This window comes from Chlamydomonas reinhardtii, chromosome 3 (genome assembly GCF_000002595.2).
Source record: "Chlamydomonas reinhardtii strain CC-503 cw92 mt+ chromosome 3, whole genome shotgun sequence".
Taxonomy (NCBI): Eukaryota; Viridiplantae; Chlorophyta; class Chlorophyceae; order Chlamydomonadales; family Chlamydomonadaceae; genus Chlamydomonas; species Chlamydomonas reinhardtii.
The window spans coordinates 7,134,117-7,150,713 of record NC_057006.1 but is presented as its reverse complement, the minus strand read 5'-3'; the positions used below and the strand labels follow the sequence as shown (position 1 = coordinate 7,150,713).

Here is a 16,597-nt window from a genome sequence, read left to right as displayed (position 1 = left end):
TAGCCAGCTCCATGCCCTGCGGGCTTGACACCATCCAGCTGCGGGAAAGGGTGCGAGCACGGCGGGCCTTAACCTGATTGCGATGCCATAGCAACTGTAGCCAGCTCCATGCCCTGCGGGCTTGACACCATCCAGCCGTGGGAAAGGGCGCGAGCACGGCGGGCCTTAACCTGATTGTGATGCCATAGCAACTGTAGCCAGCTCCATGCCCTGCGGGCTTGACACCATCCAGCCGCGGGAAAGGGTGCGAGCACGGCGGGCCTTAACCTGATTGCGATGCCATAGCAACTGTAGCCAGCTCCATGCCCTGCGGGCTTGACACCATCCAGCCACGGGAAAGGGCGCGAGCACGGCGGGCCTTAACCTGATTGCGATGCCATAGCAACTGTAGCCAGCTCCATGCCCTGCGGGCTTGACACCATCCAGCCGCGGGAAAGGGTGCGAGCACGGCGGGCCTTAACCTGATTGCGATGCCATAGCAACTGTAGCCAGCTCCATGCCCTGCGGGCTTGACACCATCCAGCTGCGGGAAAGGGCGCGAGCACGGCGGGCCTTAACCTGATTGCGATGCCATAGCAACTGTAGCCAGCTCCATGCCCTGCGGGCTTGACACCATCCAGCCGCGGGAAAGGGCGCGAGCATGGCGGGCCTTAACCTGATTGCGATGCCATAGCAACTGTAGCCAGCTCCATGCCTTGCGGGCTTGACACCATCCAGCTGCGGGAAAGGGCGCGAGCACGGCGGGCCTTAACCTGATTGCGATGCCATAGCAACTGTAGCCAGCTCCATGCCCTGCGGGCTTGACACCATCCAGCCGCGGGAAAGGGCGCGAGCATGGCGGGCATTGAGACTGACCGTGCGCCATCAGCTCGCAGCCCAACCTGCAACCTTGACACCAGCCGCGAAAACGGGCCCGCGCACGGCGGACCTTGAGCTAATGTACGCCATTGCGCCTGGCTCAGCGACCTGCGGGTGTCGAGCGGCGCGAATGTTGACTTGTGGACCCACACATTCTGTCCACAAAACAAACTCCTGGCCTTGTCTCAGTGCAATGCGCATGTTACCCGAGCCAGCAATCACATGGTACTACGCCGGGCCCATTTGCAGAGTGGAAACACCCTGGTTCAATGCGCAATTGCCTTTGTTGACCGGCGAGCTTGTTATGCCAGCTCGTTATCACGAGCCAGCTTCATTACTCCATTCATGTTTTGCATTGGTTTGATACTGTCGCTGCATATAAAAAAAGTTATTGTTACAATGTGACCAGCCAAGCTGGATCTCAAAGAACCTGGCAGAAACCGATCCAAGGGGATCATCACCAGATAGAGACTGCCTACTAGCCACACCGCCTCATCCATTCACCTGAACTACTTGCCGACAAAGGCGTACAGCCAGAGAGGAAATCCGACTAAGTCAACCAAAGTCCAAACTTCATTCAGACTGGCGTTTCAATGCCCGGAAATCCGGGGGTTTCCCCGGGAATCGAACCCAGGACCTTAAACCCTCTAACGAGAGTGGTGTTAACCAAACCAAAGCATTTAGTCGACAAGGCATCCACCGCTCAAGCACAGTCGTCCGAGAATAAGAGCGACGCGAATAATGGTTGGTTCATTGTATAGCTTGCTTCAGTTTATGTATGATAGAGGCATATGCATGAACGCAGACTGCAGAGAAATGAAGTGAACTCCTGAAATGCCCCATGCCACCAACGTTGCATGGCAAGCCAGGGCCCCGGGCAACATTGTTTTAGGTTATGTACTATAACACAACTATCGTGGCTCTGATACTGCGAAAGAGCGGCGGGTACACGACTGAAACCTTGAGATTTATGATGTCGGTCGTTCCCGTGGGGTAAGAGCTGGTCTTAGTGCATTAACTATATACAGATATACCTACAGAAGCAGAATTGCGGTTTAGCACATCACTACTAGGCGTATTGACAAAGATGGTTTTGCGTCCCCCCGCCGGGGGACGCCAAATGACTTTCTCGTAGCCTCCAGGAATGACCCAGGATTCGCCCAATAGTCTATGTGTGTAAAAGACTACTTATTCAAATCGCAAAATTGCTACGCCAGCGATGGAGGTGACTACGAGGGGTCCCACCCGGGGCCCCACCCTACTTCTACGCAGCCGCCTGCTTGGCTGCTTTGCTCATCACCATGTGAAGCATGTTGGGGCACAGGGAGAAAGGGCGGGGCGGGGTGGGGTGGGGTGAGGGCAGGGCAGGGCAAAGTACGGGGCAGGGCAGGGCAGGGCGCGGCGGGGCAGGGCGGGGCAGGGCGGGCCAAAGTACGGGGGCGGGGCATGCGTGACGGGCACCCACACTTGTGGGCATCTATGTTGGAAGGCAGAGCTATATATCCTGCTCAGCTGCATGGCTGGACAATACAGTTCCAAGCCCTGATACTAGCCCAGGTGTGATCCGTGATAGCAACTGCACTGATGCAATACCTACCCCCTGACATGCGCCACAGCTGAACTTGCACAACAGCCGGGTTGTGTTGCATGTACCGGATACGGTCCTAGAGTGTAGGGACCCCGTATGGCCACCAATGTCCCAATGCCCAGCCGCGTACCAGGGTGATCAAGTCTGGACGCTGACGCGGGGACAACCAATGATGGGCGATTCAGCCACGGAGGCTGGCTGCTGCTGCTGGCGCGAGGCAGGCTGACGCAGTCTAACGTAGTGGGATGCTTACGTTTGGGAAGGGAAGGAACGGACAAGGCTAATGCTCGCGATGGGTTGGTTGACACAGTCTGATACACAGTCTGCTAGCTTGCGCTGTTGGCAACACAACCAGCGAGTCAGGGACTCTCTGGCCCGGCTACCCCCGCTGGGCCTGTAGCGGCTCCCATGCAGGACCGGGTTTGACACGCTGAGTCACACGCACTGAGTCACCCAATAAGCACCGGCAACAACCTACCGCTCAGCACAGCACACACAGCAGAGCCACCCCCGTAGGGGGGGGGTATGCAGCAGCGGCAAACCACAGACACGACATCACACGACAGCCCACAAGCCTGCGCGGGAGGACCTCGTCCAGAGCAGCAGGCTGCTCCAGGCTGCCGCCAAGATGGCTGCGTGGCAGCCGTGGAGCAGGTTGAACCTGCTGGGGGGGATGGGGTGCGGGGTAGGAGGGATGTGGTGTGGCATGGCAGGCGCAGGGCAGGGCGGCGCAGGGCAGGGCAGGGCAGGGCAGGGCAGGGCAGGGCAGGGCAGGGCAGGGCAGGGCAGGGCAGGGCAGGGCAGGGCAGGGCAGGGCAGGGCAGGGCAGGGCAGGGCAGGGCAGGGCAGGGCAGGGCAGGGCAGGGCAGGGCAGGGCAGGGCAGGGCAGGGCAGGGCAGGGCAGGGCAGGGCAGGGCAGGGCAGGGCAAGGCAAGACAGGGCGGGCAATGTATGACAGCGGGGCAGGCGGGATGGGGCGGGGTGATGGCAGTTGTGATCTACGACAAGCAAGAGCAGAGGGGATGAAAGGCGGGACTGGGCGCGGCCTGGGTGGGGGCTGGGCGGGGGCTGGGCGGCAGCTGGGCGGGCCTGGGCGGCAGCTGGGCGGGCCTGGGCGGCAGCTGGGCGGGGGCTGGGCGAGCCTGGGCAGAGCCTGGACAGGGGCTGGGCAGGAGCCAAATACCCATGGGTTACCAGGTAGTTACCATTTTATCAAAGTTTACCGATGTTTTACCGTGCGGCCAACCCTTACCAATCCTAACCGATGCTGACCGACGCTGACCGTCGGTTTATCAAGGTGACCGCCCGGTAACCGCCCCCATACCGATCGGTTTAATAGAGGCTGGAACGGTAGGGTCCCAGTAATAATAATAATTACAACGCCGGCCCATAGGGCCTGGCATGGATTAACGGGGCAAGGTGACTAGGGCGAGAGGGCCCGTCCCCCTCACGCTGACGCCTCACCACGAAAGAGTCACAACCTCCGAAACTACAACCTCCAAGTCCTAGGCCGCTCTTCAAAGTCCACTACATCCAAGCCTGCACACCTAGCATATCGAGCTAGGGAAATGCCGCATTATAGTAGTGGAGCACTGCCAGTTCGTGCAAACCGAGGAGTCATGGCGCTCCTCCTCGAGCCTTGGATCTTGAGCTTAGTCTTGAACCTTGGACCTCGCCACTAAATCGGACTTCTGCACCACGACCTTTCTAGGTTTCAGCGGGCATAAGCCCACAATTGCCACTAAGGGCAATTACCTATCGTTCGTGGGATCACCAATCGGTTTCGCACCAATCTTTCGCCTTTTGCATAATTGGGCTTTTATTCGGATTCATACCCGGGTCCCTTCTGCCGTAAGGACGAGTCAAATCGCTAACTGAGTTAGCGATCCGGTGATCGGTAGGGTCCCAGTAGCTAGGCTGTGAGCCCTGAGCTGGCGTAGAGAGCGCGCGCGGCTTGGCCGCTCAGAAATCGATGTAGGGCAGGTTAACGGGCCGCCGACGGCTCCGTTGTTCTGTCTCGAGCTGGTGCTGCATGGCTCACTGCTCCCTGCTGAGCGCACAGACTAATTTAGGTTGACGAGATATCGATTCTGGTAAGACCTCTTGTTGATTAAACGCGTATTACCACCGGCTGTGTATAGGCGCAGCGGGGTTCTGTCTGTGAAATCGCTAACCAGCAAGCCGTACCAGAGAGCTCGAGACAGAACAAGTCGTCTCGAGCTAGTGACCACACAAACAACGGCACCCCAAGGGGGAATCGCCTCATCCGGATACGCAAATCCTTAGCCGCGTCATAACCACGTCATAACGGCATCTACAAACTGCGCTCCAGCGTACTTCACACCAGTAAAGCACATCAGAGTAAGGCTAGCAATGACTCAGCCTTCTACCGTCCTGAGCCCGGGAGGCACCCGTTTCACACTGACACTGCCCTAAACTCGACAGCCGCAACAACCCTAACCCTGCCGTTAGGCAGCTTTCCCGGCACTATCCCTCGCCGTGTCCAGTCACACGAGCTGGCGTGACAGCGAAGCGCATACGACCTCGCTGATCGGCAAAAGCAGTGACGCCATTTGCTTCATCTCGATGCATCAGCAGCGCTGATTTTTGTGGTATCAACGGTGCAAACTATCGTGGTGGCGATTTAGCGAAATCATGTGCAACCCCCCTCGCCCCCGCCCACCTGCGCTCTCTCGCCTTGGCTCACCAACGTCACCGGCGCCTCCCTGCACAGTCCGGGCATCCCTCCCCCCGCACCCCCATCCCACCCCATTCACACAACTGCGCGCTGAATTGGACGTTTGGAATGAGCCCATAGCCGATAGCTCGGCTCAGGGCCTAAGTTCCCGTCATACTTGGCCTTGCAATGCTGCGCAATGGGACAGGGGGGAGGGGGCAAGCCGGGATACTGCGTAGCGGTAGGTGTTTGACTGGGGACCGCCCGGGCGAGCCAGTGCTTTCGTGCACTTAGGCAACCAGCGAACTCCCCACGACCATATGTGGTTTGCATATCCGTCTCGAACGGATGTAAACGAGCTCTCTCTGAGGGAGAGGATTTCCCATGGCTACAGCTTCCCCGTGAACGCGACGCTATCGTCGCATCGCTGCTCTCAGACAGGCATACTTGATGCCAGTATCCTGCACACAACGTGCTACACAGCTAGCAAGCTTGCTGGCACCGGGCCCCTTGGCATGTCGCAAATGAGACCCTCGCAAAGCCCAGCTGCTGCAAAGCACCCGCATATTGAGGGGCTTATAAGCTCCAAGCACATACCAGTTGCCTCAGAGCCGCTCGCCAACGACGTCCCAGAAAGGGGCCGAGCCGAACCTCCAGTATTTACAGCTAATTCCCAGCTCTATGAAAATGCGAGTTTGCTCACGGAACCGCCACCGACAAGCTCCGAACAAAGGCAATACCGAAGCCCTATCGGACTCCTGTCGCGCGCAAAGGTTAAGCCCAAGCCTGGATGCACCAACATACGCAATGCGATGACAAAGGCGTGCAGCCGGTAGGGGAGGGGCTCCTTTCTACCAATCTGAAAATAGCACAGGCATGCAGAAATGGCGTGACAAAGTTATGCACAGCGGAGGGAGTATACCATTCATATGCGACTAAGACAATCAGACTGCTTGCAGAAAGCCTATTGACGAGTGTCCCTACGTCAGTGTTTCGGACCTTAACCCCCCCCTTAACCCCCAGGGGGGGTCACTCTGAGGCATGGGCCAGTACAGCCCCCCTCACACCCCCCCTTGGGTTACGGGGCCAGGCGGGTAACCCCCTCATGTGCATAACTGGGCCAGACGGCTTACCCCCCCACGCAGATGAACGGGCCTGGCGGCTAAACGCCCCCTTTACCCTGCTGAAGCTGTCGGCCCCGCGGCCGCCCCACAACCCCCGTCCCGCCCATTAGAGAGGCACTGCAGGCATCCAACAGCTGTTACAAGACCGCAGTGGTCGTGCCCCGCCTTGCCCCGCACTTGCCCCGCCTTGCCCCGCACAAGACCACGCACAGGGACAAAGTCCCTTGCAGCTGGGAAGTCAACACTCAGCCTACCTCCAAGCTGATTCACACAAGTGACTAGGCATGGTCTGGCCTCCACAATCCATAGCAGCCACTTGAGCACTAAGCAGCACCGTCATGGACACCATGCGCCAACATCGTAGCATATGTCCTAGCTCGCTCCACCATCCATCCCTGCGGCAGCAATGTGGTGCATGGTGTTAGACGGGATTGAAGGGATGGGCCCGTCCCTTGCCCCAAAGCTGCCCTCCCTGTCCCCAGGACCATGCCACTGCCTTGCAAACTTACTGCTTGACTGCAGTCCTCGCGCCAGTAGCCCACCTGCGGGCTTGACACCATCCCTGCGGCAGCAATGTGGTGCATGGTGTTAGACGGGATTGAAGGGATGGGCCCGTCCCTTGCCCCAAAGCTGCCCTCCCTGTCCCCAGGACCATGCCACTGCCTTGCAAACTTACTGCTTGACTGCAGTCCTCGCGCCAGTAGCCCACCTGCGGGCTTGACACCATCCCTGCGGCAGCAATGTGGTGCATGGTGTTAGACGGGATTGAAGGGATGGGCCCGTCCCTTGCCCCAAAGCTGCCCTCCCTGTCCCCAGGACCATGCCACTGCCTTGCAAACTTACTGCTTGACTGCAGTCCTCGCGCCAGTAGCCCACCTGCGGGCTTGACACCATCCAGCCGCGGGAAAGGGCGCGAGCACGGTGGGCTGTAACCTGATTGCAACGCCATAGCAACTGTAGCCAGCTCCATGCCCTGCGGGCTTGACACCATCCAGCCGCGGGAAAGGGCGCGAGCACGGCGGGCCTTAACCTGAAACCAAGCCCTAGCACCAGCAGCTAGCTCCATACCCTGCGGGCTTGACACCAGCCGCGGGAAGGGGCGCGAGCACGGTGGGCATTGAGACTGACCGCGCGCCATCAGCTCGCAGCCCAACCTGCAACCTTGACACCAGCCGCGAAAACGGGCGCGCGCACGGCGGACCTTGAGCTAATGTACGCCATTGCGCCTGGCTCAGCGACCTGCGGGCGACGAGCGGCGCGAATGTTGACTTGTGGACCCGCACATTATGTCCATAAAACAAACTCCTGGCAATGTTTCAGTGCAATGCACATGTTACCTGAGCCAGCAATCACAGGGTACTACGCCGGGCCCAGTTGCAGAGTGGAAACGCCCCGGTCAACGCGCGGTTGACTTTGTTGACCGGCGAGCTTGTTATGCCAGCTCGTTATCACGAGCCAGCCAGCTTCATTACTCCATTCAAGATTTGCATTGTTGGCACTGTCGCTGCACATAGTCGACAGGGTTTATCGCGAACAAAGGCATCCACCGCTCGAGCACAGTCGTCTCAGAATCATAGCGACGCAAAGAATGGTTGATTAGTCAAATAGCTTAATTCATGTATGTGACACAGGTATAAGTATGAACGCAGAACTGCAAGAGAAGAAGTGAACTCCTGAAATGCTCCATGCCGCCCCATGCCGACGTTACATGGCAAGCCAGGCCCCGGGAAACGTTGTGTTTATGTTATGTATCATGACAGAACGATTATGGCTCTGCTACCTCGAAAGAGCGACAGGTACACGACCGAAACGTTGAGATTTATGACGCCCGTCGTTCCCGTGGGGAATGGCCTTGTCTTAGTGCATTGAATGCATACAGGTTCACATATGGAAGCAGAACTGGCTGATTGTACATCGCTACTTGGCGTTTAGACAAAGATGGTTTCGCGTCCCCCCGCCGGGGGATGCCCAAATGACTTTCTCGTAGCCTCCAGGATTGACCCAGGATTCGCGCCGAATAATCTATGTGTGTAAGAGACTACTTATTGAAGTCGCAGAATTGGTACGCCTGTGGTGGATGTGGCTGTGAGGGCTCTTACCCTACTTCGGTCTATGCAGCCACCTGCTTGGCTGCTTTGGTGTGCTCAGCACCGCTATATTGCATGCTAATGTATCTGAACTATGATTGGGGAGAAGGGGCGGGGCGGGGCGGGATGGGGAACGGAGGGGCAGGGCTTAAGTCGGCAGGGCGGGCCAATGTACGGGGGCGGGGCAGGGCGGAGCGGAGCGGGGTACGTGCTTGAAAAACGCTCCCGTGCTGACCTTGGGTGGCAAGAAGGCCATCAAGGCCACAGGGCGGGAGCGGCATGAAACGCCCCCCAATGCAGGGTGAAAAAGATTTGGCATGTCCGGACGTGTCCGGAGGGGCGCATCCTCGCCGCGTGGGGCTGCATACGGTCCCTGAAGCTTGAGGTCCGGTTCCCGAACCTAGGCATAGTGGGCCCCTGGATGCCGTGTGCGAGCGCGTGGTTGGGGCCCTCCTCGCCAGCGGCCGCGGCCTACCCCTGGAAGATGCAAGCCTTGCAAGGCCATGAAGGATGCTATGGCCGTAAGGTCGCTGCAGACCGTAGACAAGGCAGCAGTGCGGGCGCCGCTGTTGTGTCATTCTGCCGGTTCAGAGAAATGAAAGCTAGGATGAATGCAAATTCTGCCAGTCATTAGTGTCTCCGCCACCGGTCACACCACTGTGGCTGCACCGGCGCCCCCGCAGGCTGTCCGTGTAGCGCGCTCGAGGACTGTTAACCGAGACTTGCGTAGTCCGTGTTGGCAGCTCAGCTGACCTCCCCTGCAGCTGACGGTTATATGTGGTCGGTAGGCTAGAGTGACGTTGCTATGCGCGCCTAGGCTTGGCTGCAACCCGAAGACGCCCCAGCAGATGGGCGAGCTGTGCGCAAGCAGGGAGGCCGACTTTGCTTACGGGACCTGAGGACATGTGTGATTGCGGGAAGCAGGAGAGCGCGGGAGACTTGGCAGGCATAAGCGTGTGTGGCGAGCTGGCAATGAATGGGAAACGGATACTGCGTGCGCACATAGACAGACACAATTGCTGTGCAGATCGCCGTGCAACAACAGCTCGCCTGCGGCCTCTTGTACATCGTTCAGAACAGTGTTACAGCCCGGACACCCAGGCGTGTCTTGCTGACACTCAGTCGTGGCTAAGGCTCAAACGCCTCCACAGTGCACTCAGCAGTCGTGGCGCTATTGACGTGCATTGCAGAACTAATGCGTACGTAGACCAGAGCGGAAGGCGGAGTGGGCTTGCGCTACAGGAAAGGCCGGGTAGACCCACATCTACACTGGTCTGGATATGCCCCGCTGCACAGCGCCACACGGTGGGTGGGGTGGGGTGGGGAGGGATGTGCGATGGGACAGTGTCCAGGCAGGTTGGTGAAGTCCCGTAGGGTGCAGCTGATTCCCAGACCCCAGTAGATGGCAAACAATTTGCAATGGCAGGGCAGGAGTTGCGCGGCTGGTCGAACGCCGGAATTACTGTACCGACAAGTTGCTGGCTGGCTGGAAGTTTGCTGACGCGCATTCCTCAGTTGTTCTCTGTCCTCTGTTTGCTGACGCGGCGGGGCAAGGCGGGGCGGGGCAGGGCAGGACGAATCCTATGACCAGTTGCGTTCGGGTAGCGAGATCGATTTTGCAAGCGCCACGTTGCTAGATGCCGTTTGGGAGCACAGGAGCAGAAGCACCCCCAGGCGCCGCGTTACTAGATGCTATTTGGGAGCAGAGGAGCAGAAGCAACCCCATTCGGGAACCAAACTAGCTGCATATATAAGTGTTGCAGGTGTTATAAGAATGCGGATGTTACAGAGGGCGTTATAAGGGCCCTCCAGCCCGGGCCTCGATTTCTACAAGGACAGGAATGCACGTCGTGCTCAACACCTTGTAACCACACACAACGGAATCAAAGTACGGGGGCAGGGCGGGGCGGGGCAGGGCGGGACAGGACAGGGCGGGGCAGGGCGGGGCGGGGCGGGGCGGGGCGGGGCGGGCGGGGCGGGGCAGGGCGGGGCAGGGCAGGGCAGGGCAGGGCGTGGCAGGGCGGAGTCAAGTGGTGTATGCCGAACGACCACGGGCCGGGCCGGCTGTCGCTCCATTGGCCATACCTCATCCTCTAACATAATGTACTACGGATGTAAGATTTTAACTTAGTGTACTAGGGAGGATGTAAGAAGGAGAAAACGGCCTCAACCCGGTGATGTAAAGCACTCCGCACTCGGGGACGGCTTTGAGTGTTGGCGTTGATTGATTTTTATAGGCAGTCGTCAATATGCACAGTGTGGCCAACTTAATTTACACAAGTCAACGAGTTGACGAAGATGGGTTTGCGTCCCCCGGCCGGGGGACGCGCGACCATTTTCTCTAAGACACCCGAAAAGCCTGCACTTCTGCGACAAGTACTCTAAATGCATAACAGACTATTGATATCATCCGCTAAAGCCATGCGTCAAGTGACAGCAGTGACCGGAGGGGTTCAATGCTGCCTCGGTCGACACAGGCAGCTGCTCCGCTGCATCCCTATGCTCGAGAAGCATACACTACATGCAACTACATTACTAAAGTAAGTTTACAGCTCAGGAAGCGCGGCGGTCTCAGCTCGGCCGTCAGGGTTACTGGGGGGGTCAGGGGGTCGGCAAGGTGCGAGGCCGCCCCCACGAGCCCACAGGCCTCGCCCCGGACTCCGCGCCCCTGTGTTTCCACGTAATAAACACCACATTTGGGAGCTATTACAAGGCTTTCTGGGCTGGCGAGGATACAGGGGGCAGGTGGGTGTGGGGGGGATTAGGGGGGGGGATTAAGGGGGGTCGGTGAGGTTAGGGGCCGAAATACTGACGTAGGGTGTACTTGCGATGGGCGACCTGGGCAATCGGCATGGAGGAACCCTGCTGCGCTCCGGTGCTTCGGCACTGCACTCCATGGCAGAAACAGCCTACGGGCCGCAACCGACCCTTAACTGTAGCGCCCCCTGGGAAAGTTCACCACTCCTTCGCCTGCACCTTACACTCATCGTCCACTTCCACTGGGCTGGAGCAGGGCATGTGCGGGCAGCCATGCACAGCCATACAATTGCCATCAGAGTAGGCGCACATCTTGCTACCCGGTCTAGACTCACCATCTACCAAACAGCCGCCCAGACTGGCAAAGCCCTACACACCATACTTGACAAAGCCATTGTCAGCCTCACAATCATGGCCGCAACAGGGGCCATGTATATGCTCTGGACCCACCTCCTGCATGCCGAAACCCGCACTGCCTCAGTCAACTCAGAAATCTGTACAATCGGTGCAATCCTCAGCCTGTTACTATGGGGTCCCACACTCACCACTCTCACTCTCTCCCCTCTGTGTGTGATAGCGCTTGCCCTTGGGATAACTGCCATCCCCGCAGCCCTCGGTCTCCTGTTTGCACTGACAGTGACATCCATCCTTGCCGTCCTCTGTCTCCCAGCTCTCCTCAAACATGTGGTCCAAGTGACACGGCAGATAGCCTCTGCAACCTGGGCCCGGCGGAAGCTCCTACTCTGGGGAACTGCCATGGCCATCATCCTGCGAAACCTGTACCTCACACTGCCGGACCCTTGCAGTGTGCAACCGGCACAGCTGACACTCTGGGGGCCAGCACTGGCCACCGGCCTACTTACTGCTAGCCAGGCAACCACTCTCCTCATGCTTACATATGCAGTAAACCGGACACACACGGTGCCCTACGTCAAGCCAACACTGCGAGGTGCGCTGCCCACAGGCCCGACAGCCCTGCCGGTGCCCGCCGACCCTCGCATTCATGCGGCAGTGAACACCCAACCACCAGCCGCGCGGCACTGGCCGCCCCGGTCCAATGCAACATACCGTGAAACACAGCGGCAACACTTCTGCAGTGTCCACACCCTCAACAGCTCTTTGGGGCTCGCATGGCTCGACCCTCTAGATGTCCTCTCCTACGCTAAACGAGTGCACGCTCACCTCACAGCCACGCAAGACCCGAATGCCCTGTTCTGGAAAGAATGCTACTGCCCCAACAGTGGCGCCTTCAGCAAACTTCTCCTGAACCACTACCTGTACCACAATGCCACCATCAGCAACATATTCGCCTACCCCAACAGGAAGCTGATTATGCGCCGAACCCACTTTCCGCAACTCAATGGCGACATCAGCAAAGAAAAGGTCCTAGAGAGCCTTCCGGTAGCCGCCCGAACTCGTGGTTTTACCGTCCACCAGTACACTGTGCGACACACAATTGCTGTGCGCTACGAAACAGGACAATGGAGAGTAATAGACTCGGTGAACAGCCCTACCCACAACACGGTCTTACATGATAACACATGGAACACACTTGATGGGGAGGTCTGGTGCCTCGACGCAGTGCGTGCATCTGACATAGCAACAATTCAGGACGCACTTGGGCAACTCCTGTCACACCCCAGCGGGTTACCTAGCATAGCGTGTCACCGTGCTGTGTTTAGCTGTGCCGATGCGCGTACGGCAGACGGAAGGGCAAGACCCGGGGTTCCGCAAGAGGCTGTGAGGGGAGTTCCCGGTCGTGCCAGGAGCGTGTGTCATGCGTTGTGTCCGTACAACCGGGTGGCTGAGCCGTTGACTGGGCTCAGGCCACGGCGGTTTCCAGTGTATCGTGTGTATGCTACGTTGCATTAGCCTCGTGTGTTTGGGCGCCAGTCGTTAGCGACCAGGCTTAACTGGTGGGCGGTGGCTGAACTGGCCCGCGTCCCATGCGGAGATAGCGAGGTTAACGCGTGAGAGAGCTCAAGCAAGCTTGTCTTTGCTTGAGCTACTTGAACGACTTTCATTTAGCGATTTCAGAGTTAAAGACCCGTCCGTGTGCAGTCACGTCACAGACTGCCAAATAATTGTAATATACCGAGACGGAGCACGTATTGTCCGTCGACCGCCTGTTCTGCTGGTCCGCGGAGCAAGGGACCAAGGCAGACCACAGCTCAAGCAAAGACCGCCTGCAAAGTGGGCGCGGCCCACAAAGTGGGCGAGGTCTTGCTCGAACGCCGAGTGCGTCTCGCCGACCGATACCAGTGAGCACGAAGGCCAAAGGCCTTGCTTCTGGGGTTAGCCAGGGCAAAGCCCTGCACAGCAGTCGAGGGTTAGCGACACCGCGAACGATGTTGGGTTCCTCTCAGGACCAAGTTCATGCGCTACTCCCTTGCTGCTAAGTACCGTCAGCGACCTGCTTCGACTGACGCCGTGCTGGAATTGTTGTGCTGTCACGTGCTTGAGCACAACTCAGCGTTAGCTCGCCTGACCGAGCAACGTTAGCATCTTAGGAGTGTGAGAGAGCAGCAGACGAACAGCGACGAGCAGCGACTTGCCCTCCTGTCTCGGCGGTTTCGTGCTGTTAATCCACTGGACTAAGTGCTGTTCCTTTGCCCGATTTACCTTGCTGTGCAGTGAGCGGGCGCTACGACCAGCGTGACCCGCAAAGCGGTAGCCGCTCAGCGTCCGTTCGCCAGCAGGAAGAGGGCTCCCGTCCCGGAGCCAAAGGCTCGGCTGCTGCGTCTCAAAGAGACAGCAGGGGCGACACGCCCGACCCGGGAGCTCTAGCTTCACGCAAGCGTGAGGCAGGCAGCATGCAGCAGGCTGCGCAGCAGCCCGGCGCAAGGCGCACACGCGTGCCAGATTCCCCGCCGCACTACGCCGGCAAGCCCGACTAACTCGGGTGCACTTGTGATCCCTCGCCCAAAGGGCAGGACAAGCAGGCAAAGCCCCCGGGTTAAGCGCGTGAAGACAGCGGCCAGGCCCGCAGCTTGCGAGGCTTTGGTCCGCAACGCCAGAGTACGCGCGGCGGCGGCTACGAGAGCCGCGGCCGCACCAGCCGACCAGCAGCCGCAAGCAGCAGCGTGAGCCGCTACGGTGGGAAGTGCGTAGCGATAGGCGGGAGTCAGAGCAGGCGACAACTCTAGCACCGCTGCGGATTTGACTGCCAGCACCGGCACCAGCTCAGCACTCACGTGCTGCGACACTGGCATGCTCAAGGCAGGCGGCGTCGACGCAAGTCCCAGCGAGTGCTACGCTCGTGAAGACAGCGGCCAGGCCCTCAGCCCGCAAGGCTTCGGTCCGCAACGCCATCGACCACGGCAGAGGTTGCTTAGCGATAAGTTGGTGTGTAACGTCGGATCAGACCCGAGTTCGATCCTCCCCAAATTCGGTACAGGGGAAACCTCCGTGCGTATTCAAATCACGCACAGGCGCTCCGCAGGGACTGCACGGCTCTTCAGTCGTGTCCTTGTCATCCGTGGCTAACGTCAGATAAGAGAGCGGTCGTGAAGTGCCGGCAAAGGGGCCGGACTCTGGATCGATCCAGAGTTTCAGTTGAGATGTTGCCCGACAGTCGGCATTACCTGATCCCCCAATCTCAGGTACCGAAAGCCGTGAGGGTAGATCATCCGAGCTGAACATGGATAGGACACCAGGGGCTTAATCCACCCCGCTCCCACCGGTGGGCAGGACCGGCAAATGATAAGGTGGTCGTGGTGACTTCCCGCCTTCTCTCGAACTGGGTTGAGAGATGATCAGCGAAGGCGTTGCCCCGTTAATACATGCTAGGCCCTATGGGCCAGCGTTGGGATTATTATTATTATTATTATTATTATTATTCGGTCTGCAACGCCCGCGCGCACGCGGCTGCGGCTACGAGAGCCGCGGCCGCACCAGCCACCAGCTGACTGGCAGTCGCGAGCAGCAACGTGAGCCGTTACGGTGGGAGGTGCGTGACGACAGGCAGGAGTCAGAGCAGGCGCTCGACCGTGTCAGGCACGTTGAGCGGGAGCTAGAGGACCAGCGTGAGCTCCGCTGGCAGGCGGAACGCAAGCTTGCCGCTGCCGACGAGAAGGTCAAGCAGCTTGAGCTTGACCTGGCATCGGTACGCAGTGAGCTCACGCGGCAGCAGGCTCGCAGCCAGGCCCTTGGGGAGTTGCTTGCTTGTGCACAAGAGCAGCAGCGTGCAGAGCGGGCGCGCAGTGCCAGCCTGTCGTCAACGCAGTCCAGTGAGGAGTCGGACGGCGGCAGTAGCAGTGTTACCAGCGACGTGCAGGCGGCAGCGGAGGGGGCGTGCACGGGCTACCTCATCTCTCAGGGCGGTACCGCCGACAAGGTCTTCCGGCACGTGGAGAGCCAGTCCTGCGGGTGGCTCCACCCCACGCAGGCCTACAAGCAGCCGCCCCTAATCCTCCGCTTCCAGCCAGAGCGCAACGAGGACGAGGCCTTCTGGCCTCGAGTCGACTACCTGCTGGCATTCAACGCAACCTGACGGATAAGCGCGACCTGCATCCGTCGGCGCTGCGCACGGCTGCTCGACCTCAAGACCAAGCGCGACGCGGCCTTCCGGAACCAGCGCGAGCGTGCGCGCAGCGTCAAGAAGTCTGGCGGCGTCAAGCGCCGCTACCGGGGCGTCAAGCAGCAGCACTGGCCGCAAAGCGGTGCTCCCAAGCCTAACGGGCTGAGCGTGCTCTGGCAAAGCCTAGCGTAGGGTGCAGTGTCAGGCGTGAGATCCAGGCGGCTGTTGCGGAGTGTTGCTTCGGCGGGTAGTGCTAGCACGGCCAAGCGTGGTCAAAGACCGCTAGCCAGACCTAGCTGGCATACCAAGTCAACATGCATTGCATTACGACTGTTCCATTGAGCCGCCGACACCTGTGTGAGCGCTGCGGTCACTGCTGTCTCGAGCGTGCGCCATCAAGACTACAAGGTGGCGCGTGCAAGCTGTAAGATCTGGCGAGTCGCGAGCTCAGGAGTCTGCTCGAGTCAGGTCCGCCTGCGTCCAGATCAGGCGACAAGCAGAGAGAATTAGGGGCTACCAGAGCGGGAACCAAGTTTGCGGGCAGCAGTAGGAGCCGCCCGCTGTCACCGCCCAGGGAGCCGCCTCCAGCAGTTCAGCGCAGTGCGTCAGCTCCGCAGTCACCGCGGCTGAGCGGTATGTCGTCTACTATGCCAGCCTCGGCGACGACTCATCACCGAAGCTGGGGGGGGGGGGGGGGATGCAACAACAACAACGACTCCAGCACCGCTGCGGATTCGACCGCCAGCACCGGCACCAGCTCAGCACCCACGTGCTGCGACACTGGTGAGCTTTTTTTTTTTGAGGAATCATCCTTACAAGGTTGAACAGGGGCAGACGCGCTGCCCCCCTGCTGCCTGAAAGCAGCCTGGTCCCCGAGACCAGAACCCTGATAGGGCAAGAAGAGAAGAAAAGAGAAGAAAACAGAAAGCAAACACCTCGAAAACCGCCACCAACCACCCCCACCTATCCCACCCCACCCCACCCCGA

The 16,597-nt window shown here is 59.2% G+C and overlaps 1 protein-coding gene across 1 annotated transcript; it reads left to right on the top strand.

The window, feature by feature from the left end:
• The first annotated feature begins 14,508 nt into the window (after positions 1-14,508).
• Positions 14,509-16,050, top strand: CHLRE_03g208558v5 (uncharacterized protein). Its single transcript, XM_001693251.2, has 2 exons — positions 14,509-14,693; positions 14,972-16,050. The coding sequence occupies exons 1-2, from the start codon at positions 14,652-14,654 to the stop codon at positions 15,581-15,583; spliced, it is 654 nt and encodes a 217-aa protein (XP_001693303.2). The 5' UTR covers positions 14,509-14,651; the 3' UTR covers positions 15,584-16,050.
• Positions 16,051-16,597: the final 547 nt, after the last annotated feature.

What these genes read in the sequence shown, in the direction of transcription:
- CHLRE_03g208558v5 (XM_001693251.2), top strand. Translation starts at nt 14,652, where the DNA reads ATGTTGCCCGACAGTCGGCATTACCTGATCCCCCAATCTCAG. An exon ending in ACCTGATCCCCCAATCTCAG is followed by an intron (nt 14,694 to 14,971) that starts GTACCGAAAGCC and finishes TGCGGCTACGAG; the next exon opens with AGCCGCGGCCGCACCAGCCA.